The sequence below is a fragment of the Choloepus didactylus genome, chromosome 4, assembly GCF_015220235.1.
Source record: "Choloepus didactylus isolate mChoDid1 chromosome 4, mChoDid1.pri, whole genome shotgun sequence".
NCBI classification, from domain to species: domain Eukaryota; kingdom Metazoa; phylum Chordata; class Mammalia; order Pilosa; family Megalonychidae; genus Choloepus; species Choloepus didactylus.
The window spans coordinates 137439415-137465568 of NC_051310.1; the positions used below are offsets into that span (position 1 = coordinate 137439415).

At 38.2% G+C, this 26154-nt stretch overlaps 1 protein-coding gene across 1 annotated transcript; it reads left to right on the plus strand.

The window, feature by feature from the left end:
• The first annotated feature begins 47 nt into the window (after positions 1–47).
• CATSPER2 (cation channel sperm associated 2) lies at positions 48–25478 on the plus strand. The gene is given in 13 exon segments (XM_037834122.1): positions 48–311; positions 862–1008; positions 1495–1668; positions 1856–1924; positions 11527–11699; positions 12217–12372; positions 12641–12762; positions 14013–14191; positions 14406–14505; positions 14813–14866; positions 23452–23606; positions 23963–24130; positions 25337–25478. Coding segments are annotated over 12 exon segments (1527 nt in total). The 5' UTR covers positions 48–311; positions 862–863; the 3' UTR covers positions 25369–25478.
• The last annotated feature ends 676 nt before the right edge of the window (positions 25479–26154 follow it).

The window sequence follows — 26154 nt, forward strand, 5'->3', positions numbered from 1 at the left end:
GGCTTGGGCCGCAGTGTGGCAGCCGCCGATTGGCTGCGCGGCGCCTGCGTCGGGCGGGAGGCACCAGCCGGTAACCGCCGAGTGGCCGGAGCGCGGGGCGGGGCCGAGGCGGTGAGCGCCGGGGCAAGCGGGCTTGTGCCCGGGGGCGAGCCGGAACCTGGTGGTCCGGCCCTGCAGGGCTGGAGATTGGGGCGCTGTGAGGCTGGAAACCCGCTCTGAGCTCAGCCGTGGTGCGGGGAGTTCATCTCACCGGGCGCCGGAGGCGGAAGAGTGAAGTCAGGGCGTAGTGGGTGAAGAGAGCCTGTGCTGAGGTGAGGCCTAGAAGCGAGAACTGAGGAAGAGGAGCTACCCCCTGAGTTAGCATTGGGGTGGAAACACTTGGGACTGACACATTTTCAAAATGGCAGCCATTTGTACAGGCTATTGAATTTTGTCGAGTTCCTACAGGCTATTGTAATTTGTCCCTTAACTTGGTTTTTCCGGGGGCAGCCATCGAGGAGCCCTTCCTCCGCTCTTCCTCACTGCGGGATTCCCTCAGGTCCAGGTGGGGCCCGAATCCAATTTGTCCAGTCTCAGGGCTTCTGCTCTTGTGGCTGTTGCTTTCAGGTTTTTAATTGGAAATGTTACACAAGTGAAGGTGCCTGGCCACTTGGTCGACTGCGCAGTCTCGCTTTCTGGATCTCCTTTTGTTTCAAAAATCATGAGTACGATGTTTGTTCTTCTCGACTGTTATGGTCCTAGCTGTGGGCTCCCTGAGATCTCTTAAGGGCAGAGAGGGTGGGGAGGAGGGGAAGAGAACCTCTAATCCTTGGTGCTACTCCAAGAATTAAATGACACTTGATTCTTCCATTTTCTTAACAGACATGGCCACTTATCATCCAGCAGGGCACATACAACTGCCCCGAGCAGATGCCATTCGTTCACGTCTCATTGATACCTTCTCTCTCATCGAGCATTTGCAAGGCTTGTGCCAAGCCGTGCCACGTCACACTATCCGGGAGTTACTTGGTCAGCAGCCTATTTGTTCACGAGACTAAATTTAAGATTCCTATCCACACCCTCCCAAGAGCAGGAAGCAGAGAGACTAATTTAAGGGTGGAAAATTCATGGGGGTTGGTTTGGTTGCTAGTTTGGAAGTTACACCAAACTTGATAAAATAAAACTCTTTGAATCCAAGAGCTGGGACTCATGCAGCTTGCTTTGGGGCATAGGATAGCTCCTAACCCTGGCTGACTTGGAAAAGTTTCTACTAAAGACACTTGAAACTTTGAAGGTTGAACCTGCTGCTTTTGTTCTTGGGCATGGACACTATTGGTCATAAGTAATACATTAGTTCTCACTCCAAACTAAGAGGGTTCTTGGTTGCTGTGAGAAGAAGCAGCAAGGCAAGCCTCTGCTCTAGGGGGCCCATTATCCAACCTTACCTCTGCTCTTCATACCACCCCTCCTGCCCCCTGTGACTCATCCACTGTCCCTTTTTTATTTTTATTATAGATCCTGTCCATCAAAAGAAAATTATATTGGGAGACAAGCACCAGCTAGTGCGCTTTTCCATAAAGCCTTCTCATGTAGAACAGATTACATATGCACAGAGATTGATGAGCAGGCTTCAGGTGCACTGCAGTAAGAGGCCACCTCTTTCCTTGTGGGCTGGATGGGTCCTTGAGTGTATCCTTTTATGTCACTCATTTATTTCATGGCTTTACTATCTCTCTTGCCTCATCATCTGCCTAATGACACACTCCCATCTTCTTTTCATTCTCACCACTTCTATCCCTCTTCCACCCCCCCCCCCCGTTATTTCAACAGTATAATCAGAAAGAACTCTACTCTGTGTTTCCTTAAGAGAGAACAGGTCCTCTCTTCACAAACTTCATCATCTTCCTCATCTTTTTGAATATGATCGTACTGATGGTTGAAATAGGTGAGAAGTAAGATTGAATAATAAAAAAAAGTGGGTGAGGTCATTTTTTTCTAAATTTATCTTTTTACATTTTTAAATATCATTTGAATTATGGTAGAGACAGTCATATTAAGCCCCTTGGAGTAGGCTTTGTGCAACCACTAAGACCTAGAAACATTTGGAAGGCTCTTGAGAGTATAGTAGATAGAGGGTAGTCTAGACACTTAGAGATAGGATGAATTATACAGCAATGTAACAAATCCACAAGGGGCTGGAGATAGGAAGACCAGTTATATTTCTTTTGTTTAAGCTAGTATTTGTTTGAATTAACCTTTTCTGTTTCTATTAACTATATTGGTAACTAACACTGAGTGATCTCACGTTTACATTTTTCAGCTATGTTTGGGAAGGTTACTTAAGTGTGAACATTGAAGAACGCTCACAAAGTATGTACAAGTTATGGACAACTAAGATATTGGATGAACCACAAAAACTGACTTAAAAAGTAAATAATTTAAAAGCCAATCAAACGTTATATGAAATGTATCAAAAACAGAGATACCTAAAAAATAGATTAGCTCATTTAATTATCATCTCAAACAAACTACTCAGAAATGGTAAAAGACAGTAGAAATACTTAATTCTTTGTTTTATCCTCATTATTTTGGAGAAGTTTCCCACTTTAAAATAGTCCTTTAATGCATTCAGGTCACAGATATTTAAATACACATCAGTAATTGACATTACTGTCCCATTACAGTAAACTATATACTTTGAGGTGTTTTATTTCCTTCCCACAGTGATGGAAATTTTGAACTAAGATACACATAATTCCTATTTCTTGTACAGTCGCTGGCATGTATTTGCCTCATGGGGTTAAGGGTATAGTCTTAAGCTTTAGAATGAAGTAAACCGCTGTAAATGTACAGTATTTCCTAGATAGACAGAATAGCACTCTGAACTTCTATGTATGACATATACATTAAATGAATGTTTTCTTATACTTTCAGGTCTACAACATTTAGTACATATAAATAAGGAAAAAATTGATAAATATGGTAAATTTAAAAAAATAGAATAGCACCAACCATTATATTTGGTAAAACAGTTAGCCAAATATGAAACATGGTAACTATGCCAGAGGATGAGTGAATTGCCAGAGTGAGAAATACCTGGCAAGCTCATGAAAATTTATTAAGCACAATCTATTGTTGGAAAGGTCAGAGGGATTTTGTAAAGGGGCATTATTTGTGGCTAACAGATTTCTTTGAACAGACTAATTCATATGATAAACATTAAGACTTTGTTTAGACTTTTAAAAAGTAATTTTCCAGATCACAAAGAATGTTGTTATGGATAGGGGAAAGATAAAGGAATTTGGAACAGCTCTGTAGACCAAGGCTCCTCAAACTTTTTTGTCCTGTGATTTCATTCCCCAGTAATACATAAATAATTTTGAAAAGCCTCTTAGGATTTTACATCATTTTGTTACTTTTTTGTTCTATACTATAAAGAAGCAAACTGAAGTAGAAACCTTATTTTAGACTAGTATATTATTAAATATTGTATTTCAATGTTTATTATTATATAATTTTAATCACAATATGTGAGTAATTTTTTTGCTTTGGCATTTAATAAGTGATTCATACTGTTTAATTATGAAGAAAATAAATGATTTGTTTACAAATTTTTGTTTACAAATGAATTTTTAAATGACTTGTATATCGAGTTTGGCTTTGGGATCAAATATATTTATTCTATGTATTATTATGTGTTAAATACATGTTAAAATGTTGATTGAAATTTAATTCATGTATTAGGGCATAAAAATAGAAAAAAAAACTACTTTCACAACTAGATATTGGTAATTCTTCTATCTTGCACTTTGAACATCAGAAGTATTTTTTTATAATTTTCATATTTTGTTTCTAAATGATGAGAGAGAAGACAGAATAGTTGGCTCATTGCAAGCCTTTCTCTGAAAATAACATTGTGAGTGTGGATAGTCTTTATTTCCAGTAAAAAGCTGAATATAACATGTTACATTTTCTCTTTTTAGCATTGATTTTTGAAGTTCTAGAGACATCTTGATGCTCTGTATGAATTTTTTTGTCAGATGAATGCAATTTTAAGAATCCAGTGAAGATCATCTTGTGATAAACTTGCAGAATTATCATCCTTAATACTCTTCATGAAGTTGTATTTCAACATCAGTGTTACTTCACTATGGCTATAATTAGCCAAAATATCACTAAGAACAAAGTTAATTTAAAACTCTAAGGTTGTCAAAATCACCACAGCAGTTTTTGTTTTTCAGGGTGATTGAATGTGCTTTTCTGATCTCCATTGACTGCCAACCATATCAGTCATTGTGCATTTGGAGGCTCTGAGATTGTTCTGTTTTAAAGGAAAACAATTAAATTACATTATTTATTGATCAATATGCAAATTAAAATGGACTCCATTAATACTTTTAAAATCACAAACTTCTGGGACACCTTCAGGAATCCCTAGGAGTTTGCAAACCAGTTGGAAAATGCTTTCTAGTTGAAAAAAAAGGAAATATTTGTACCAATACCAGTTTGTATCAGTCAACTTTTTGTAAATGGTCAAAAAGTATTGCACATTGAAATCACCTTGTTTTTGTGTCTGTTTAGCTCTTAACAAACAGTGAAATACTAAGTGATAAATTATAATGTCCTATAATAGAGTTATATAGGATTTAAGATCTTCCAGCTTAAAAAGGGACACTTAACGGTTTTTTTTCCAAAGTTATCTCAAATTTAATTACTGTTATGTTTTATAGTATCAGTTTTACATGCACATAGTTTAAAGAGATAAATAATTTTACAAAGCTTGTTTGAAAAATAGCAGCCCCTATCCTGACATTTTCCCATCTTCAGAGGCAACTGCTTGCAACTCTTATGGTTGTTTCTTTTAAGTATTTACCTCCATATTTCTAAATGACATGCTTAAACTACTACTTTTGATTTTTCAGTTTTAGGCATGGGTCTTTCTAGGTCCCCGGCCTTTCCATTTCGTGATCTTTCCAATATAATTACTTTATAAATTTGTTTAGATCAGTATTTAGTATTGTTATATTGTTGCTATGAAAACATTGTTCACAACTGAAACACCTGGTATACTGTGGACAGTTTTCCTTCCTTGCCCAACTTTAATTTCTTCCTAGAGTTGGTAATTTCTTCCTCATTAATTTGGTTAGTTTCCTATGTACTTATCATTAATTTGTCTCCAGATGTCTAAATATTCCCTCTGCCAGTTGTTAGAATTAATGAGGGTTTTTGTAAGGAAAAGTAAGGAAGACAAGAAACTTCTAGCAGCCTCACAGCCATGACTCAACCAAAGCTGGATGCAAAAGGGACCTAATAGATTGAAAGCAGCTCTAGAGACTGAAGAGTGACTCTAATAGCAGTTCTTGGAGTTAGATATCCTGTATCCTCAGAACAGTGCCTAGAACATCATAGAAGTTCATTATTTGCTGAACAAGTTGATGGCACTTTGAGTCTTTGTAACTGGTAATCACTTTGTAACTGGTAACCACTTTACATGGCAATGGATTAAAAAAAGTGGTAAAATAAACTTAATTATAGGCAAATGGAAAGTAATGTGTTTAGAGGAAAACAAACAAACCTTACTTAAAAACAGATAGACTCTGAGTCTTATGATTCCTGAATGGGATTTGTAAATCATGATAGATTCTATTTAGAAGACATGAGTCCAGTGTATGCTGAGAACAAAAAGGCTGTCAAAGTTTTGTACATCATCAGAAAACTAAATTGGAAATTAAACAGAAATCACTGCCCTTAATATAAAACCACTGGCTGTCCACACCTGGGAATAACAAACAAAATGGGATTATCTGCCTCATGCATTTAAGAGCCAATTGGGGTTTCAAAGAGAGAAATAGTTTACGGCTAAGTGGGAAGCGTATCAGATGGCCTATTGACCTAAAATCTGTCTCTGTGAGTCTAAGGAGTTTAGGATTTTTTATGGATTTAAACAAGGGAAGGTGGAAATGGTTACCATTACAATATCAAGTATAAACAACGACTGGGACTAGGCTAGAATAACAAATCATAATCATTTGTTAATTTTTAACTCTTGGTTACAGCAATATGTAGTAGTTGTAAAAAATAATAGTAATAATAGTGTTTTATATGCTTCATAATATTTATTCCTTAAAATCATCCTGAGGTAGATACTGTTATCTTCAATTTACAGATAAGAAATGTGAGACTGCGCCATATATCTAGAAGCTGGCAGAGCCTAGTTTCCAACCCAGGTTGTCTGCTCTAGTTAACTACTACATTATACTGCCTTGGATTCTGAATACTGGTTGTAAACCCGTTCCCCTACCCATAACTGAGCTAGAAAAGAAAGCTAACAAATTGCAAAAATGGAAAGTTTGTATGTATGTGTGTGTGTGTGTATGTGCACGCGCATGGAAGGATATGGTAGTTTAGGCTGAAGAGAATCTTAGTATTATAAAACAATGAAGGATAATCCCCATATGCTAGATATAGGAAAAGACTTGTTATATTTGAAAACATAACTAGGTGACAGAAGATTTAGAAAAAACAATGGAATCCAGATAAATAAATAAATCATTATGGAATTTAAGACTGTTTAGGTTATATTTCTAACAGTTTGAGGTGCCATCATGGAAGGTAATTCTTCCCTTTCACAACAGCCCTTACTGTTGGTACTATTGGTCTGACTCAGCGTGGCGTTTCTTATGTTCTTAGGATTTTTAACAGTCTGTCTTTTATATCATTTTATATCATATATCAATATTTTGATGTAGTCTCACTTATAAAGTTAAATGTTTATTTTTCACAATGGAATTGTAAGCACTATTTGAACTGGTAAATTGCAAGGTGTAATTTTTCAACATTAGCTGTTGTCTTTAGTGGGACATATATATAAATTACTGTGTACTATTCTCCTTGATACTGAACAAAAGCAAGGTTCTCTTCCCAATGCACATAACAGCCATTCCATGACACTGGGGCTTCAAAGAGAGAAAGAGTTTAACACTACACATGAAGTGGGCAATCAGATGGCATATTGGCCCCAAAATCTGTCTCCCTAAGTCTAAGGAGTTCAGGGTTTTTATGGATTGAAGCAAGGGGAGATGGAGTTGTTACCATTACAATATCAAGTATACACAGGGCTGAGACTAGGCTAGAATGTCTTTTATGATAGGAACTATACATAGGGCTGAGACTAGTTGAGTTTCAGTAATTTCAGGTATTAACTTTTGGTTAGTCTACAATATAGAAAGGAAACAAAGTCTATATAATGATTCAGTAATTATAATCATTTGTTAATTCTTAATTTCTCAGTTACATCCTCACAAAAGTTGGACTTTCGTTGAACCAAGTGGAGATTTATCTAATAGTCTATGAAGTGACATACTGTTGTTTTTCTGTAACAAGAAAGTGGCAATGACTACTGCCTATGTAAACTACCTTGTGAAATAGAAGCATACGTTTGCCTGACTTGCTTGATCAAACTGCTGCCTTCTCTTGCCCTAAGAGAATTATGTTCAAAACTACATTTCTAGTATTACTCTTCACTATTAACTCACTCCACTGGCTGAGATTCCTCAGTAGACTTTGCTGGGCTCCTCAGCTCTATTTTCACCAGGACCTCTTTGCCTTGCTAAGGCTGGCTGAGGAATTCCTGGAATTTTTAAAGTTATATTTTCATCTCCAGATAATACACCTTTTCTGTAGTTGATCTAGAGTTGGAAGCAATCACTTTTGCATGTTCTGTGCTGATGAGGTAGTTTCTATTCTGTTTGTTCCTCTGAACTTCCCTGGGTTTCTTTAGCTTCTATAAAATCATCCCTGGAGAACCTAAGATGGCAGCTAGGTGAGACAGGGTGAAAAAACACCTCCATGAAAAATACTAGGTAAAAACCAGAAAGTGACCCAGAATATCATTTCCAGCAATGCACCAGCCGGACAAGGTCTGCTAAATCCACAGGGGCCGTGCACTTGGTGAAACTGGGAGTCTGCATTCTGAAACGAGTGAGTAAGCCGGCTGAAAGTCCCATGGCTGCGTTGTGGTGTGGGGAAACTGCGAGTTGGCATTTGAAGACGGACTAGTTCTTTTAAAAAAAAAAAAAGCAAAAACCCAGGAGCGGCTGCAGATACAGCAGTGAGAACCATGCAGTGATGCACTACAGGAGCAGGCTGTAGCCAACGCCTCAGTGTCTGGCGTGGAGGATAGCCCTCCCCACACCTGCTGCTGATTGCCCCGGGGCCAGAGGGACAGAGGGGAGAGGCAAAAGGAGAAAGAAACCACACCCCTTTTAGCCGGCTTCCTGGCGTGCTGGCAGCACTCCTGCCCGGGGCTGTACCCACAGCCCAGAGCCGTGCCAGAAAACCCAGTCTGGCAGGGAGTGTATCCCACAGCACCCCACACACACCAAAATATCGGCCGTGGACAGTGGCCTTGGGTGCAACCACAGCTAGTTGTCCCGGATCTGGGAAGGCGGAACTATGTGAAAAGGGGTGGGGTTGAGACTCCCCATTCAGCCATTTTTGCATCAGGCTGGGAGCACCCCTGCATGGCCTTGCGGCCTGGGGCTTCCCTTGAGGGAAGGCATGCACTTGTGACATAGCACAGACTTCCTACAGCAGAGGTCCTAGAAGATCACAGCTATCAAGCAAAGCAAATGCCAAGAGGCCAAAAACAACAGAAAATCTTAAAGCATTTGCTAAAACCAGACGATATGGAGAACCCAATCCCAAACACCCAAATCAAACTATCGGAGAAGACACAGTACTTGGCACAATTAATCAAAGGACTACAGTCAAAGAATGAGAACATGGCACAGGATATAAAGGACATTAAGAAGAACATGGCACAGGATATAAAGGACATAAAGAATACCCTAGAAGAGCATAAAGAAGAAATTGCAAGAGTAAATAAAAAAATAGATCTTATGGAAATAAAAGAAACCGTTGGCCAAATTAAAAAGACTCTGGATACTCATAATACAAGATTAGAGGAAGTTGAACAACTCAGTGTCCTGGAAGACCACAGAACAGAAAATGAAAGAACAAAAGAAAGAATGGAGAAAAAAATCAAAAAAATTGGAATGGATCTCAGGGATATGATAAATAAAATAAAACATCCAAATTTAAGACTCATTGGTGTCCCAAAAGGGAAAGAGAAGGGTAAAGGTCTAGAAAGAGTATTCAAAGAAATTGTTGGGGAAAACTTCCCAAACCTTCTACATAATATAAATACACAAAGCATAAATGCCCAGTGAACTCCAAATAGAATAAATCCAAATAAACCCACTCCGAGACATATTCTGATCAGACTGTCAAATACTGAAGAGAAGGAGCAAGTTCTAAAAGCAGCAAGAGAAAAGCAATTCACCACATACAAAGGAAACAACATAAGACTAAGTAGTGACTACACAGCGACCACCATGGAGGCGAGAAGGCAGTGGCATGACATTTTTAAAATTCTGAAAGAGAAAAATTTCCAAGCAAGAATACTTTATCCAGCAAAACTCTCCTTCGAATTTGAGGGAGAGCTTAAATTCTTCAGACAAACAAATACTGAGAGATTTTGCTAATAAAAGACCTGCCCTACTTCAGATACTAAAGGGAGCCCTACCAGCAGAGAGACAAAGAAAGGAGAGAGAGATATAGAGAATTTTAACAGACATGTATAGAACCTTACATCCCAGATCACCAGGACACACATTTTTCTCTAGTGATCATGGATCTTTCTCCAGAATAGACCATATGCTGGGACATAAAACAAGCCTCAATAAATAAAAAAAAAAAAAAAAAAAAAAAAAAAACACAAACAATTGAATATATTAAAAGCACATTCTCTGACCACAATGGAATACAAATAGAAGTCAATAATTTTTTATTTGTAACTCCACTATTTACTTCCTACAGGGTATAAAATACATAAACTCTAATAACAAATCAGTGGTTTTGGACTCAATGTAAAATATGTAATTTTTGACAAGAACTATATAAAGGCAGGGAAATGGAGGAGTATGGGAACATAGTTTACAGGTCCTATTGAAGTTAAGTTGGTATCAAAGAAAAACAAGATTGTTATGGATTTAAGAGGTTAAATTTAAGCCCCACAGTAAACAGAAAGAAATTATCAGAGAATATGACGATAGAGATGAAAAGTAGAGTATGGGTTATGAGAAGTGGGGGAAGGGGCAATGGGGAGTTAAGAAATGGGTGTAGGGTTGCTGTTTGAGGTGGAGGGAAATTTCTAGTAATGGATGGTGGGAAGGTGATAGCGTTACAACACTCTAAATGTGATTAATCCCACCTATGGAATGCTAGGGAGGGGGTGGAATGGGAAGATTTAGGCTGTATATATGTTTCCACAATTGAAAAAAAATAAGATAGTCTAAATAGATGACAGTTGAATGCCAAGGATGATCCTGGATGGGATCTGAGGATGGAAGGCAGGAGGCTCAAAGGGACACAGTTGGGACATAAGGAAAAAAAAAAAAGGAAATATAGAATGTAAGCTTTGTATCGATGTTGAATTTCTTGAACTTCTTAGCTGCACTTAATGGGATTGCATAAAAGAATGTTCTTGTTCATGGGAATTGTATATGTGAATTATAGTGTTTGTTCAAGGATGTGTGCAGCTTGCTTTCATAGGTTCAGAAGACAGAGCAATAGATAATGGATGATAGAAAGGGAGGAAGGGAGGGAGGGAAAGAAAGAAATGGCAGTGTGACAGCATGTTAAAGTTGATGGATCGGGTTATCGGGGGAGGAGGGGCAGGGTATGCTGTGTATGGGGTTTGTATTGTTTTTGCAACTGTTCCTGTAACTTTGAATTTATTTCAAAATAAAATTTAAAAAAAAAATCCCTTTCTCCAAAAGAGTAGAAGTGTTTCTTTTTTCTCTAATTTGGACTTCCATACTCACACCATCAACTTTTCTTTCCGTGACTGTTACTTTAAACTAGTTCATCACTCTCATTGGGTTTCAGATTTGTAAAGGCTGAAACGAAATGTCAATTATAGCATTCCATTTTTCCAACCACAGATGTGGTCTTTAGCTCCTTCTAATGATATAACCCCATTCTGCTAAGAGTTTTAAAAAAAAGCTAACAAAGAACCAAGTATTCTCTTATTATAATTCAATATGTCCCATGAATCCAACTTCTTATTTTACATTCCATATAAAGTATTTTACATATCATGGCCCTACATTTTCATTCTACTTGTAAGACTCATGGCTTTCTTGTGAAGTTTGGGACTGGGATAACAGTACAGCAGGCAGGGTTGTTCTTGGTCAAGAGAACAACACCTTGATGGCTATGTAACACCAGGATGGGTACTCAGTGACTTGGAGCTATTATAGATACCCATACTAACAGGATATGAGTTGTAGCTATTTTTCATGGAAAGTTATGTCCTCTCTTGTATTTCACAGGTTGAGGCAACAACAGTGTTAAGAAGAGAAACTCAAAGAAAAATGTAATCACAGTGTACACAACTGTAGTTTATAACAGTTTTTGATCATTCTCTTCATCACTCAGCTTCCCACTTCCTTAGCCTTTATTCATCTTTTATTCTACTCACAGAATTGCTGGAATCCACCAATACCGATCTCTGGTCACTGAAGCTGGCTCTGGAGGTAGCAGCTTGGTTCATCTTGCTTATTTTCCTCTTAGAGATTTGGCTTATGTGGATGTCCAGCTTTTTCCTCTTCTGGAAGAATGCCTGGAATGTCTTTGACTTTGTCGTCACTATGTTGGTAAGGATAGATATCCTGAAATTTAGTTCAGCGGTCTGAAGAATGTATAGGTGAATCCAAATGAGGAGAAATGATTAGCTCACAGGAAGAAAGCAATAATAATTTGTTACTTCCTTTTTCTTTTACTTTTTCTCCAAAACTAAGAGTCAGTCATTGTGGGAATTGTTGGTATTAGGGGCAAGGCCGTCTAACCAACAATGACATCTGCCAGTTACTGAGCACTTACTAAGTGCCAGGTATTTTTCTAAGAACTTTACATGTATTGTCTCATTTGAGCCCCACAATAACCCAAAGAGATAAGCACTATTTTATCCCTTTTTTATATCTGAGCAAGTTAAGGTACAGAGTTTATGTAATTTGGTACAGAAAGACTGAACAGGAAACAATCCCCAGAGAATGCTATTCAAGGGATAATGCCCAGGGAACCATGATAAGGATAAGAGAAAGAAGGGACTTTTGTGCCTGGGTGCTTTTTAGTATGAGTATGTTTTGCTCATAATCTATTTGTTTCCCACAGTCCCTGCTTCCTGAGGTTGTGGTGCTGCTAGGGGTAACAGGCCAGTCTGTGGGGCTCCAGTTACTGAGGATCTGCTGAGTGCTGAGATCTCTTAAACTCTTTGCAAGATTTCGTCAAATTCGAGTCATTATTTTGGCCCTGGTTAGGGCCCTCAAGGTGATTCAACTGTTGCAGCTAAGCCAAGAAACAAAAAGGATCAACACAAGGGGTTCATATGAAACAAGAGTATGGGAGGGTCAAAGAAGGCAGTGAAATGTTATTGGATGAGAAGGAGCTGGGAACAAGCTGGGGTGGTCTAGAGATAACTGAGCTTAGGACTGGAAGTGAGGGTTTGGCTGGGAGATTACATGGGAGGACTAGACTGGGCTATAGATTGAGATCAGCCTAGTTTGGCCCAACTCTGACTTGAGATCATGGCCTCTAGACCATGACCTTCCTCTTGATGTTGCTACTCATCTTCTTCTACATTTTTGCTGTGACCGGTGTCTACTTCGAGAATTATACCCGTTCAAGTCGCCAGGATCTGGAGTACCACATGTTCTTCTCGTATGCAGGGCTTGGGGGAGGATTGATGAGGGGAAGGGGGAATTTGGGAAAGACTGGGAAGCTAGACCAAAGTGTAGTAATACAAAAAATGTAGTCTGCCATAAGAAACTGGAATAGAACACAGTAATGAGAGTGAAAGAGAAAGCAAAGGAATGGTGGGTGGTGTTAGCTCTGATTTTGAGTATAGGGCAGCTGATTCCAGGTTTACGCTGGGTTTTGCAAACTCAGACATACCATCATCAACTATACTTAAATAGCAGTATGTGTCAGTGGTTCAGCCCTGGTTTCTATACCTCAGTCACCTCATTTGAAAATGGTAATAATAGCAGTACTACCTCATAAGAGTATGAGGATTAAATGAGGTAATGCATTTAAGCACTTAGTACATACATGACTCAGTATAAATGATCAGTAAATGTTACTTTTGCTTTCAAAAATGGTCACTGGTTTTACTCCAATCACAACATGATCTATAAGTGCCGCATCTATACTCATTCAAAAAAGTAAATCTTGATAAAATGTCTTGTCTAGAAAACACTGATGGCTAGTAGAAAGTGAACTTGAATTTAGGCTAGGAGATAATCTTATGTATGATTTGGAATCCAATCTTGTTAGTACCCCTAAGGTCTCTCTTAGATTCTAACAGGTAGTTTTGTAAAAATAATTGAGTTAGGGAAATCTTAGAATTCCTTCTATTTGAGCCCTAATATTTTCAATAAGTTGTATATGGGGGACTAAGAAGGAAGAACAAAAATCTAGACACCTTCCTGAGAAAACTCTTGTGATACATTCTTGGCAATTATTTGGGATCACATGTATTTATGTCACATATTCATTCCTTTACTTGCCTATCAGTTCATATCAGTGAATTAAATAGGGATGGTGTTTGCTAAATTTGAAATGATCTTCTGTTAGGTGAAGTCCAGAGCAGTGGAGAATCAAAAAAAATCAAGTTGGTGATTCAATCATTTTTTAAAAATTCGTTCAATATCTATTTATTGAGCACCTACTAGATCCCAGGTATTAATGTAATAGTGAGAGGTATTCATAGATTATTCATGATAAAACAACCTTAAACTGAAGAATGATTTGCTGAAATTTGAATATGGTAGACAAGGAGCCAATGATAAGAGAAACTATAAAGAAATGTTTTTATGTTGCTTTAAAAGTAAAAATGAGACCCTTTCTGAAAGGGTTAGTCTCTTCTATTTTTGCATATACACACCCACACATACCTCCTTGTTCTATAGGGATGTGCTGAATTCCTTAGTGACAGTGTTTATTCTCTTCACCTTGGATCATTGGTATGCATTGCTTCAGGATACCTGGAAGGTACCTGAAGTCAGTCGTATCTTCAGCAGCATCTACGTCATCCTTTGGTTGTTGCTTGGCTCTATTATCTTTCAAAATATCATAGTAGCCATGATGGGTAAGCATACGGGAGGTGAAATTTTGTTTGGAGCAATGGATGGGAAGAAATTAGTGTAAAAGCTAGGATAGGTGGATTATGGATAGAGGGAATCTGGCGTAGCAGGAAGGCTTGGGGCCTGGAATGGATATTTCACTCGATTTCCCCCCACCCAAGCCCTCTCCACATGTGTAGTCACCACCGTCTCTCAATTTCTAATGGCCCTTTGGGGCAGTTACTAACTTCCAGAATATCAGGAATGAGCTGAATGAGGAGGTGACACATCTGAAGGTTCAGCACAAAGCCGACATATTCAAGCGGCAGATTATCCAAAGGTCTGCTTCACCATTTTCAAACCCAACTTCAGTTCTCAAGAGTTTCCTGGCCTCATTCCCTGTTTCAACTCCTTATCCCACTTTTCCCCTTATGACAGGAGATTTCCCCCCCCAGAGTTAAGATTTCCCAGCTCTAGAATATTACCTGATCCTTATCCACATGAGGTCTCCCCCACTTTTTTACCCGTTACTACAATTGTTTTCCCCACTCAGTTTTCCTCACTTTCTAATCTGAATTCTTTTCTTTTTTATTTACTATACTCAGGCTTAAGTATAGCCCTGTTAATTCTTGTTTTCTGTTTTGCAGGAGACAAAACCTGTCCCCTGAGATGAGGTCAAGCCATGGCAAAATGATTACCAGGTTAGGAGTGTGTTTGTGAATTGAGCTGGAAACACATGGAGGAGGAGAGGGTAGAAAACCAAAGATGAAGATTGACTTTGAGAGGGAATTCATTCATTCAGTAATTATTTATTGTAGTGGGTTGAATGGTGGCTCCCCAAAAGATATGTTCATGACCTGACCTTACTCCTGGAGCCTATGAATGTGACTTTATTTGGAAAAATGGTCTTTGCAGATGTAATTAAGTTAAGGATCTGAAGAGGAAGTCATCCTGAATTATCTGGATGGGCCCTGAAGCCAATGGCAAGTGTTCTTACAAGAGAAAGAAGGGAGAAGACACAGACACAGAGAAGGGGAGAAGATGTTATGAAGACAGGGACAGAGATTAGAGTGGTGCAGCCACAAGCCAAGAGAAGCCAAGAAATGCTGGGTCACCACCAGAAGCTAGAAGGGGAAAGAACCTTCTCTGCTAGAGCCTCCAGAGGGTGTGCAGCCTGCCACCACCTTGATTTCAGCCCAGTGATACTGATTTCAAAGTTCTGACTATCGGAACTGTGAGAGAATGAATTTCTGTTGTTCTAAGACAACAAGTTTGTGGTAATTTGTATGGCAGTTCCAGGAAACTAATACAAGTGACTTCTATGAGACAGATACTATTCTAGACCCTAAGTGTTCAGCAATAGTCAGGAAAGCACAAGAAGAAATAAGGAACTCATTCATCCATTGAAAAAATGATTATTGAATGCTTATACATCAGTGAACAAAATAGACATAATGCTTGCTCTAATGGAGCTTACATACCAATAGGGAGAAAGAGACAGTCAACAATGAACATACTGAAATATGATGAGCATTATGAAAAAAATAAGAAGAAAAGAGTAAGGGGGATTGGAAGTATAGGATGGAGGTTGCAGATGCATTGTAATTTGAAACAACGTAGTCAGCCTTATTGCAAAGGTAACATTTGAGACAAGACTTGAAGGAGGTGAGAGGATTACTGTGTGAATTTCTGTGGGAAGAGTGTTCTGGGAGAGGGAACAGCTAGTGTAAAGGTCCTAAGCTGGAAGCATGCCTATTGTTTATAAGAAAGAGCAAGATGGTTAGAGGCTTCCAGTCAACCAAGATGATGTTTTTCTAGGAATACATACAGCTCCAAACCACCAGAGATGCAAATAAGTAAAATCAGAAGTGAAAGGGGGGACATTACCACCGACCCAAAACAAATGAAAAGGATTATAAGAGGATACTGTGAACCACTGTATACCAACAAATTAGATAACCTAGATGAAATTTATGTACAGTAGAAACAAACTACTTACATTTATTCAAGAAGAAATAGAAGATCTCAACAGACCAATAACGAGTAAAGACATTGACTCTGTAATCAGAAGCCTCCCAACAAAGAAAATCCCAGTACCAAATGGCTTCACTGGTGTATTTTACCAAGCATTACAAGAAGAATTAACACTAATCTTGTTCAACTTCTTCCAACAAATTGAAGAGGAGGGAACACTCCCTACCCCATTCTCTGAGGCCAACATCACCTTAATACCAAAGCCAGATAAAGACAGTACAAGAAAAGAAAATTTCAGACCAATAGTCCTTATGAATATAGTTGCAAAGATTCTCAAAAAAATACTAGCATACCAAATCCAACAACACATTAAAAGAATTATACAACATGATCAAATGGGATTTATTCCAGGTATGTAAAGGTGGTTCAACATAAGAAAAACAGTTGATCTAATAACACCACATTAATGGAATGAAGGAAAAAAACACTGGATCATCTCAATTAATACAGAAAAGGCATTTGACAAAAGCCAGCACCCCTGCTTGATAAAAACACTTGGAACACTAGAGAAAGAAGGTTACTTCCTCAACATGATAAAGGGAATATATGAAACTGCCCCAACTAACATCATACTCAAAGGTGGAAGACTGAAGGATTTTGTTACTGTTAGAAAACACGGTCCCAGGTAGTCGGGCCCACCTGATGCCACATCAAACAGAGAAACAAGTCTCTTTGGTGAGAAGGTGAGTTTATTGAAGATGAATCAACAAGGAACAGGAGGAAAGAAAAACCTTTCAAGCCCAGTTCAGAGTGAGAAGAATTATTTGGGCTTTTATAACCCCAAACAGACAAAGAAATGGCCAGAAGCCAGAAGAAAGCAGAAAGGGAAAAAAGGAAAAAAAAAAAAAATAGAAGAAAAAGCTGTTTGGTCAGCATCTCTTTGTTATCTTCAGGTCCTCCCCTCTTTCAGGCTTGTTTTTCAAGGTACTGGCTATGAGACCATATGGTTACATCCCTCATATCTTACTGCAGGCAATGCTGGGAAAGTTCCTGGGAACAGAGAATAAGTTTTTGTTGTTGAGATTAGAGCAACAGCAAGTTATTTTAACAAGGGCTTTTCATGGTTAGAATAACTCAAAGCTGCTTGAGTGAAGTGATCTTAATAAACAGTTTTTTTTCCTCTATTGGCTATTGAAGACTATACTAACCATTTTCCAGCTAAAGAATTATATTGAATATTTTCTACTTATCCAGCTATCACTTTCCTCTAATATTAAGAACAAGACAAGGATGCTCAGTGTCACCACTGTTAACTCATCATTGTACTGGAAATTCTAGCCAGAGTGATCAGGCAAGTGAAAGAAATAAAGGACCTCTAATACATGAAAAGATGTTAATCTTCACTAGCTATTAGGGAGATGCAAATCAAGACCACAATGGTATATCATCTCACACTAATAAGAATGGCTGCCATTAAACAAACAGGGAACTACAAATGCTGGAGAGGATGTGGAGAAATTGGAACTCTTATTCATTGCTGGTGGGACTGTATAATGGTACAACCACTCTGGAAGACAGTTTGGCGGATTCTCAGAAAACTATGATCTGGCAATTCCACTTCTTGGTTTATACCCAGAAGGTTTGAAAGTAGTGACACAAACAGACATTTGTACACTGATGTTCATAGCAGCGTTGTTCACAATTGCCAAGAGATGGAAACAATTCAAGTGTCCTTCAACAGAGGAGTAGATAAACAAAATGTGGTGTATACATATGATTGAATACTATACAGCAGTAAGAAGCAACAAGGTCTTGAAACATATGGCAACATGGATGAATCTTGAAGATCTAATTCTGAGTGAAATAACTCAGACACAAAAGGGGAGATATTGTATGCCACTTCTATGAACTATCTGAAGAATGTAAAATTGTTTTATTATAAGAATAATAAAAGAATATTAAAAGAATATTGGAGACCTAGTGATAGACAGTAGCTAGTGAGGGGGAATGATAATCTAATATGCTTAGATATGTTAATAATGGTGAATTCAAAGGTGTGGTAATGGATAGGGGTGATGATTGTTTGTTAATGAGATTGTAAGTATCAGAGCTGTATTGAAGACAAATAGGAATGAAAGGGGTTGTTTAAGGGCATGCTTCCCACAGATCAGCACCACAAATATAGATAGGTGCTTACATGATAGACCTTTCAGATATGACACTAGCACAGAGAGCTGACAAGGGTACATGGGAAAAATCTACACATTGCATACTAGGAACTGTAATTAATAGGAATACCATACTAGTATTACACAAATACTAGGGAGAAATAGTTAAGAGCTGACAAGAGCTAGAAGATGTTTTCTATCATGAGAATTGTTAAAATGGAGAGTGATGAGGATTGTACAACTCAGTGATGATAATGTGAGACATGGATGGATTATCATGGATATAACAAATGCTATGTGAACTTAGGAACCCCTACTTTATAAGTTGATATTGAGGCTTGCTCAGGTGAAACTTATGGCTGTAAAGAAGAGGCTGAGTTCACCTATAATTATGGCTAGGAATCACCTCCAGAGAACCTCTTTTGTTGCTCAAATATGGACTTTCTCTAAGCCTAACTCTGCAAATAAATTTATTACCCTCCCTGCAACGTGGGACAGAACCCCCAAGATGAATGAGCCTTCCTGGAGATGTGGGACATGGATTCCTTGAATGAGCCTGACCCTGGCATCGAGGGATTGAGAATGCCTTTTTGACCAAAAGGGGGAAAAGAAAGACAACAAAATAAGGTTTTAGTGGCTAAGAGAATTCAGATAGAGTCAGGAGGTTGTCCTGGATATACTCCTATGCATGCATGCTTCACCTAGATATGCCAAATGACCACAATATGATAAGCCCAAGTCAGCAGTAGTCCCAAAAACCTTAAAGAATATCCAGATCCCTATCTGAGAGTCTATAAAAGTTTCACTCACTAAGTTTATTCATCAGAAAGTTAAATCCTTCAGAGTGCTCCTATGACAGGTAAGTCCCAAAACCCAGAGGCAATAGCCTCTTCAAGAACATCAACTAGATGTGTCCCTTTTGCTCATAAAGTTGACACCCCTTTTCAACATGAACAGGTTAGGGTGGTCACTGCCTAGACATCCCTGAAGATCAGGGAAGTGATTAAACTAGAGGAAGGGGTAGCAACAGACAAGATGGAATTTAACACAGGATTATGAATACTGAATCTTTATATAATAATTTTCTTTTTCTTTGTTGCTAGGGTATTAGAATAGTTAAAAGAAAAGAATTGAAATGGTGGAACTGTAACCCATAGCATCCTTTGAAATTTGTCCTATAGCTACTTATTAAATTGTAATTTGAAAGCTATATCTTTTTGTATATATGTTATATTTCACAATAAGGAACTAACTGAAACAATGGTACTATAACTCATAACAACTGTGGAAATTTCCTATATATCTACTTGTTAGATCATACTTTGAAAGATACTGCATATTTGTATATATGTCATATTTCATAATGGGGAAATAACTGAAACTGTGGAATTGTAGCCTATGATATTCTTTGAAGTTTGCTCTCTATTTGTTAAATTGCACTTAGAAAGCTATCACTTTTGAGTATATGTTATATTCTACAATAAAAAAATGATAAAAAAGAAAGGAAGAAAGAGAGAAAGGGCATCCAAACTGGAAAGGAAGAAGTAAAACAATCCCTATTTGCAGATGACATGACACTATATCTAGAAAAAACTCTGAAAAATCCACAACAAAACTTCTGGAAGCAATAAATTCAGCAAAGTGGCAGAGTATAAGGTCACCACACAAAAAACAGTAGTATTTCTATACACTAATAAAAATCTGAAGAAGAAACAAAGAAAAACTTCCATTTACAATAGCAACTAAAAGAGTCAAATATCTAGGAATAAATTTAACCCTGGATGTAAAGGGCTTATACACAGAAAACTACAAAACATTGCTAAAAGAAATAAAGAAGATCTAAATAAGTAGAAGGACATTCTGTGTTCATGGATTGAAAGAGTAAATATCATTAAGATGTCAATTCTACCGAAAGCAATTTATGGATTCATTGTAATCCCAATCAAAATTCCAACAGCCTTCTCTGCAGAAATAGGCAAGTCAATCATCAAATTTGCAGGGAAAGGGAAGGGGCCCCAAATAACCAAAAACTTCTTGAGAAAGAATGAAGTGGAAGAACCCACGCTTCTGATTTTAAAACTTATCACAAAGCTACAAGAACATGGTACTAGCACAAGGACAGACATGTAGACCAATGGAACAAACCGAGAGTTTAGAAATAAACCCTCACTTTTACGGCCATTTGATTTTTGACAAGGGTGCCAAGTCCACTCAATGGGGAAAGAATAGTTTCTTCAACAAATGGTACTGGGAAAACTGGATCTCCATATGCAAAAGAATGAAAGTGGACCTCTACCTCACACCATATACACAAAATGGTTCAAAGAGCTAAATATAAGAACCCAAACTATACATTTCCTAGAAGAAAACATAGGGAGGCATCTTCAGGACCTTGTGTTAGGCAATGATTTCTTAGACTCTACACCAAAAGCATGAACAACAAAAGAAAAACATAGATAAATGGGATTTCATCAAAATTAAAAACTTTTTGCATCAATAGATTTCATAATGAAAGTAAAAAGCCTACAGAATGTGATAAAATATTCAGAAACCACATATCCAATAATGTTTAATATGTAGACAATATAAAGAAATTTTATAACACAATAAAAGAGAAGCAACCAAATATAAAATGGACAGAAAACTTGAATACTTGAATAGACATTTCTCCAAAGAAGATACACAAATGGCCAGGAAGCACATGAAAAGATGCTCAACATCATTAGCCGTTAGGGAAATGCAAATCAAAACCGCAGTGAGATACTATTTCACACCCTAAGATGGTAACTATAAAAAACAGAAAATAAGTGTTGGAGAGGATGTGGAGAAATCTGAACACTCTTTCATTGTTGGTGGGAATGTAAAATGGTGCAGCTGCTGTGGAAAACAGTTTCGTGGTTCCTCAGAAAGTTAAGTGTAGAAGGATCATATGACCTAGCAATCTTACTTCTAGATTTATGCCCAAAATAATTGAAAACAGGGACTCAAATAGATAAATGCTACCAATGTTTATAGAGGATTATTCACAATTGCTAAAAGATTGAAGCAACCGAAGTGTCCATCAACTGATGAAAGGATGAACACAATGTGGCATATAAATACAATGGAGTATTATTCAGCCATAAAAAGGAATGAAGTCTTGACACATGTGACAACCTGGATGAACCTTGAACCATCATGCTGAGTGCAGTAAGCCGCACACAAAAGGACAAATCTTGTAAGATGTCACTGATATAAAATCATTAGAATAAGCAAATTCATAAAGTCAGAAACTAGAATACCAGTTACCAGGGACTGGGGTAGAGTTAGGGAATGGGGAATTAATGCTTAATTGGTACAGAGTTTCTGTTTGGGGTGATGGAAAAGTTTTTGGTAATAGGTGGCAGTGATAGTAGCACAACATTGTGAATATAATTAACATCACTGAAGTATGTTTGAATGTGGTTGAAAGGGGAAATTTTAGCTTGTATATAAGTTACTAGAATAAAAATTTAGAAACAATATCATAAGACTATACAACACAAACATTGAACCTTAATATAAACTATGGACTATAGTTAGTATTATAATTTTTATCATTTGTCACAATAGGGAAAATTGTGAGTTGTGGCAGGGTATATGGGAACACTGTATTTTAAGCTTTTACTCTGAGTGAAACGGAGAGCAGAGCAGAGAAATGACACAAAGTGACTTACATTTAAGAAGGATTACACTGGTTGCTGTGCTGATGATAGACTGTAGAAGAATAAGGGAAGGAACAGAGAGACCCGGTAGGAGGCAATGCTGCCATCCAGCCAGGAGATGAAGATGGCTTTGACCATGGTGGTACCAGTGAGGAAGTGAGAAAATGAATACATTTTGAAAGTAAAATGAATAGGATTTCTTGATAGATTGAATTTGGGGTATGAGAAAAGAGAAGAGTTAGGATGATTCCAAAGGTTTGGCCCGAGCAACTGGAAGGATGAATTAGCTGAGATGGAAAGGCTACAGGTGGAAGAGGTTTGGTGGGCAAAGAGTTCAGTTTGGGTTGAAATTGGGAAGTCTATTAGACACTCAAGTGGCAATATGTGAATAAATGTTATAAATACAAGTCAGATTTCAGGACTGAGGTCTAGACTACAGGTTTAAATTTGCTATTTAATAACCATTTAAAGTCAGGAAGTGAGAACACCAAGGGAGTAAGAATAGAGGGAGAAGAGAAAATGACCAAGACCTGAGCCTGGGGGCATCCCACTATTAAGAGATGAAATGGAGGGGAAAATGGCTATAGTTATACTGTTGTAACCAAGAAATTAAGATTTAAACAAATAACTATGATGACTGAATCATTATATAGATGCTTTTTTCTTACTTTTTAGTATATTGTAGAGTAGCCAAAAGGAAATACCTGAAATTACTGAAACCCACTGAATTGCAAGTTGTAAAAACCTTGTGACTGGCCCCACTTGTACCCCCTTATCCTGTTTTACAACTTTAGAGTCTTAGAATCACAAAGACAACCCCTAGTGTTAATGAAGAAACTTGTGTCCGCCCAGAATGCACTTCACTGACTACAGTGAAGTTACTTGTTATTGTTATGGTTATTCTAGTTTAGTTCTAGCTTAGGTCCACTCCTTTACATTTGTAAATTGTAGTCCTTTATACAGTACTTGTTATTGTAATGGTAACAACTCCATCTCCCCTTGTTTGAATCCATAAAAACCCTAAACTCCTTAGGCATAGGGGGACAGATTTTAGGCCCATGGGCCATATCCAATCTCCTTGCTTCCTGTTGCAATAAACTTGTACCATAGATTGGCTGTTAGGCACATCAGGAAGAGAACCCTGCGTTTGATCATTATCAGTGTAATAGGCATAGGGCTATAGAGTAGGGAGCTAAAGCATGGCGAAATCAGGTGGGAGTGTAGAGACCTGAATAGAATTAAGCACAGAAGCTATACAGCAGGAAGCAGTAATAGGGACATATCAGACTGGGCATGACTGAGGTTGGAAGTGCTGAGGGTTAGATTTCAGGAGCAGTTTGGCCCTCATTGCCTTAAGTCCCAGCTTCAGGGTATGGCAAAGGCCAGGACCAGAATAAGGAATGAACTAACTATAGCTTGTAAATATTTTTGAAGCAATAAAATTTCCCCTTTCATTTACAGACGAGTTGGTCAACAAGACTCATCAGTAACTTCTAAGGGGAGTGCCAGTGGAGAGAGTACGTTAGTGACTGCATCAAAAACAAAAGGGTCCTCATCTTCCTCCTCTTCCTCATTGTCCTATTCCTCGTGTGCATCTAGGTATTCTGAATATATAGGTGAGCACAGAGGTTGCTTCATTTGAATTCAGACTCCTCCTCTATAAGATATTGCAGTCTTAATAGGAGCTCTCTTATTATATCTTCTTCCTAATATTCTCCACCAGCCTGATTTTCTGGCCCAAATTGCTTTATTTGAGCTTCTTTATTTCCTCTGTACTTCTGCTTCAGTTTGGATAGACGTGGCTGTGGCTTTCTATGTTCATTATAAAAAGGATCTCTTGGTGATGCACCCTTTCCCTTTCATGCTTCCTGGTTCCTGGTTCGTTTTTCAACCCTGCCCTCTCCCCTGCCCCCTAGGATTTATCAGCCCTCACTATTCTAGACGTGATTTTAAAATGTAATCCTCCCTGCAGGTGAGTTGGACTGGGAGACTCATGTGCACCAGAATCTGCCTGGGCTGATGGAAATGGATCAGGATGAACGCATTGTTTGGCCCAGAGATTCACTGTTCCGATATTTTGAGTTGTTGGAAAAGCTTCAGTATAACCTAGAAGAACGCAAACAGTTGCAAGCGTTTGCAGGTATGGATTTAGAGCAGTCATGGGGAACAGAAGTTAAGTACATTAGAGTAACATATATAACTGGGGTGAAGGAAGGAGAAGCATTGTCCACTATTCTGGCATCTCAGCCTCTCAATTTCTACTTCAGACCTAAAAAAGGCCAAGCCTTGGTTTGGTATATTATATTCTGGACACATGTTCCAATTTCCTCTAATCTAGAGAATCTAGAAACTCTGCTTCTCCAGCACGGGATGCCCATATCCTATGAGGTCTGAGAGCTTGTTTCCCAAGAGGAGTATGCAATTCTGGTTGTTGGGAATTAGGACAAGATGGGCCCTTTTGCTTGATTTGGGCAGCATGTTCTGTACATGTTCCTTCCCTTTAAAAGTCACATTTCAGACCTGAGCAGTGGTGTCTCAGGCTCAATTTGGACAACCATGGAGATTAGACAGTGCTCAGAAAGCCCACAAGTGTTCACTGTCCCCATCCCCCAAAAAAGATTTATGAATTATAGTCTTCTCTTCCTTTCAGCCCCTTCTAGTGTTAGCTAGCCAGAGAGAAGTGGTATGATTTAACTGGTAGAGTTTTGTTTAAGCTGAGAACTGTCTGCTCAAAATTATTTTCCCTAAATTTCTCATTGAAATTTCACCACTTGCAGATTCATTTGGATTAAAAGATGTTCCCTCTAAAAATACAAAAACTGGAAGAGTTAGGTGTAACTTTTTATAACTTAATATAGTTTGTTGTTATCTGAGTTTTCTTCCTCATGCCTGGTTAAAATCAACTCAATATGAAAATAACAATTAAATTAGGGAGGGGGAATGTATGTGGGGTGTGTGTGTGTGTGTGTTGGGCACAGGAGGGTATAAGAGGAACCAATAATATTGGAACATGGTATTTGAAGTTGAATGGCAGAGACAGGCTTTGCCTATTTCAAAGTGTTGTCTAAGGTTAATCTTGCTCTTTCCAATTGTCCTAGGCCCTGGCTTCCCAGTTGTTCCCTGAGGAGCCTGAAGTGTAGGGTGAAAAGAAAGAGAAAGTAGCAAGTTGGTTTCTTTAATCCTGATTAACTTGTTTATCTATGGCAAAGAGTACACAGACTCATATGGCTTAATTTAAACTACAGTTTAGTAAAGATTTTTGTGGGGACTTAGAACCCTGAAAAGCAGGGCTTCACCAAACATTTATATGTTCTAAATATTCCTCACAGTCTGTTTTTCTTTACAGTGCAGGCACTGATGAACTTTGAAGACAAGTAAAACCGACAATGGATGGCTTCAATATCTTTGGCCCAGCAAAAAATAATGAAGGGAATAGTTGGAAAGGGAAAATTCAAAGTATAAATGTCTAATAAATATTGCTGACAGTTGCTCAGTTGTCTGTCTCTGAGACATAGGGTATATTGAAAGGCATAAGATCAGGTGAAAAAGTTCTGACGGCACTTCAGGAGTTTGTGGTCCTTGGCTTTCTACTCTTCCCACAGATCAGGAATCCAACTTTTTTTGTTCTCAACTTTACCACTAGACTTCCCCTTCACCCCCTTATCCCTACCCCACTTCCTGCAGCCTCTACTTTCTGATAGAGCCCTAATCTCACCCTCTCCTAGCCCTTCCTGGGATGGATAAATGCCTCTCTGTGGGGGTAAAGAAAGCCTGATAGTGGTAACTGAGAACTGTTGTTTCCATGGCTTACTCTATTAATATTCTACTCCTATATACCATTAACCTTAATCAAAATATAATTTTTACCTGTTTCTGGGCCGAAAGAGAACCCCTTTATTCTATTTCCTTGCTCAGGGCAGTGATTCCATTCTATAGGAGTGCTCAAATCAGTGTTTCATAGATTTTCAGTGTTAGAAGGGACCTCAGAGTTAATCTGTCTCCCATCAAAGCAGGAAAACCTTTTAGAACATCACTGATAACTAACATTATCCAGCTGAGGCTTAATATTTCTAGTTACTGGGAATTTATTATATAGAAGGGATCCCATTCCATTTTTGGATGATTCAAGTCTTTAGAAATGTTTATTATTAAAAAATTCTATCA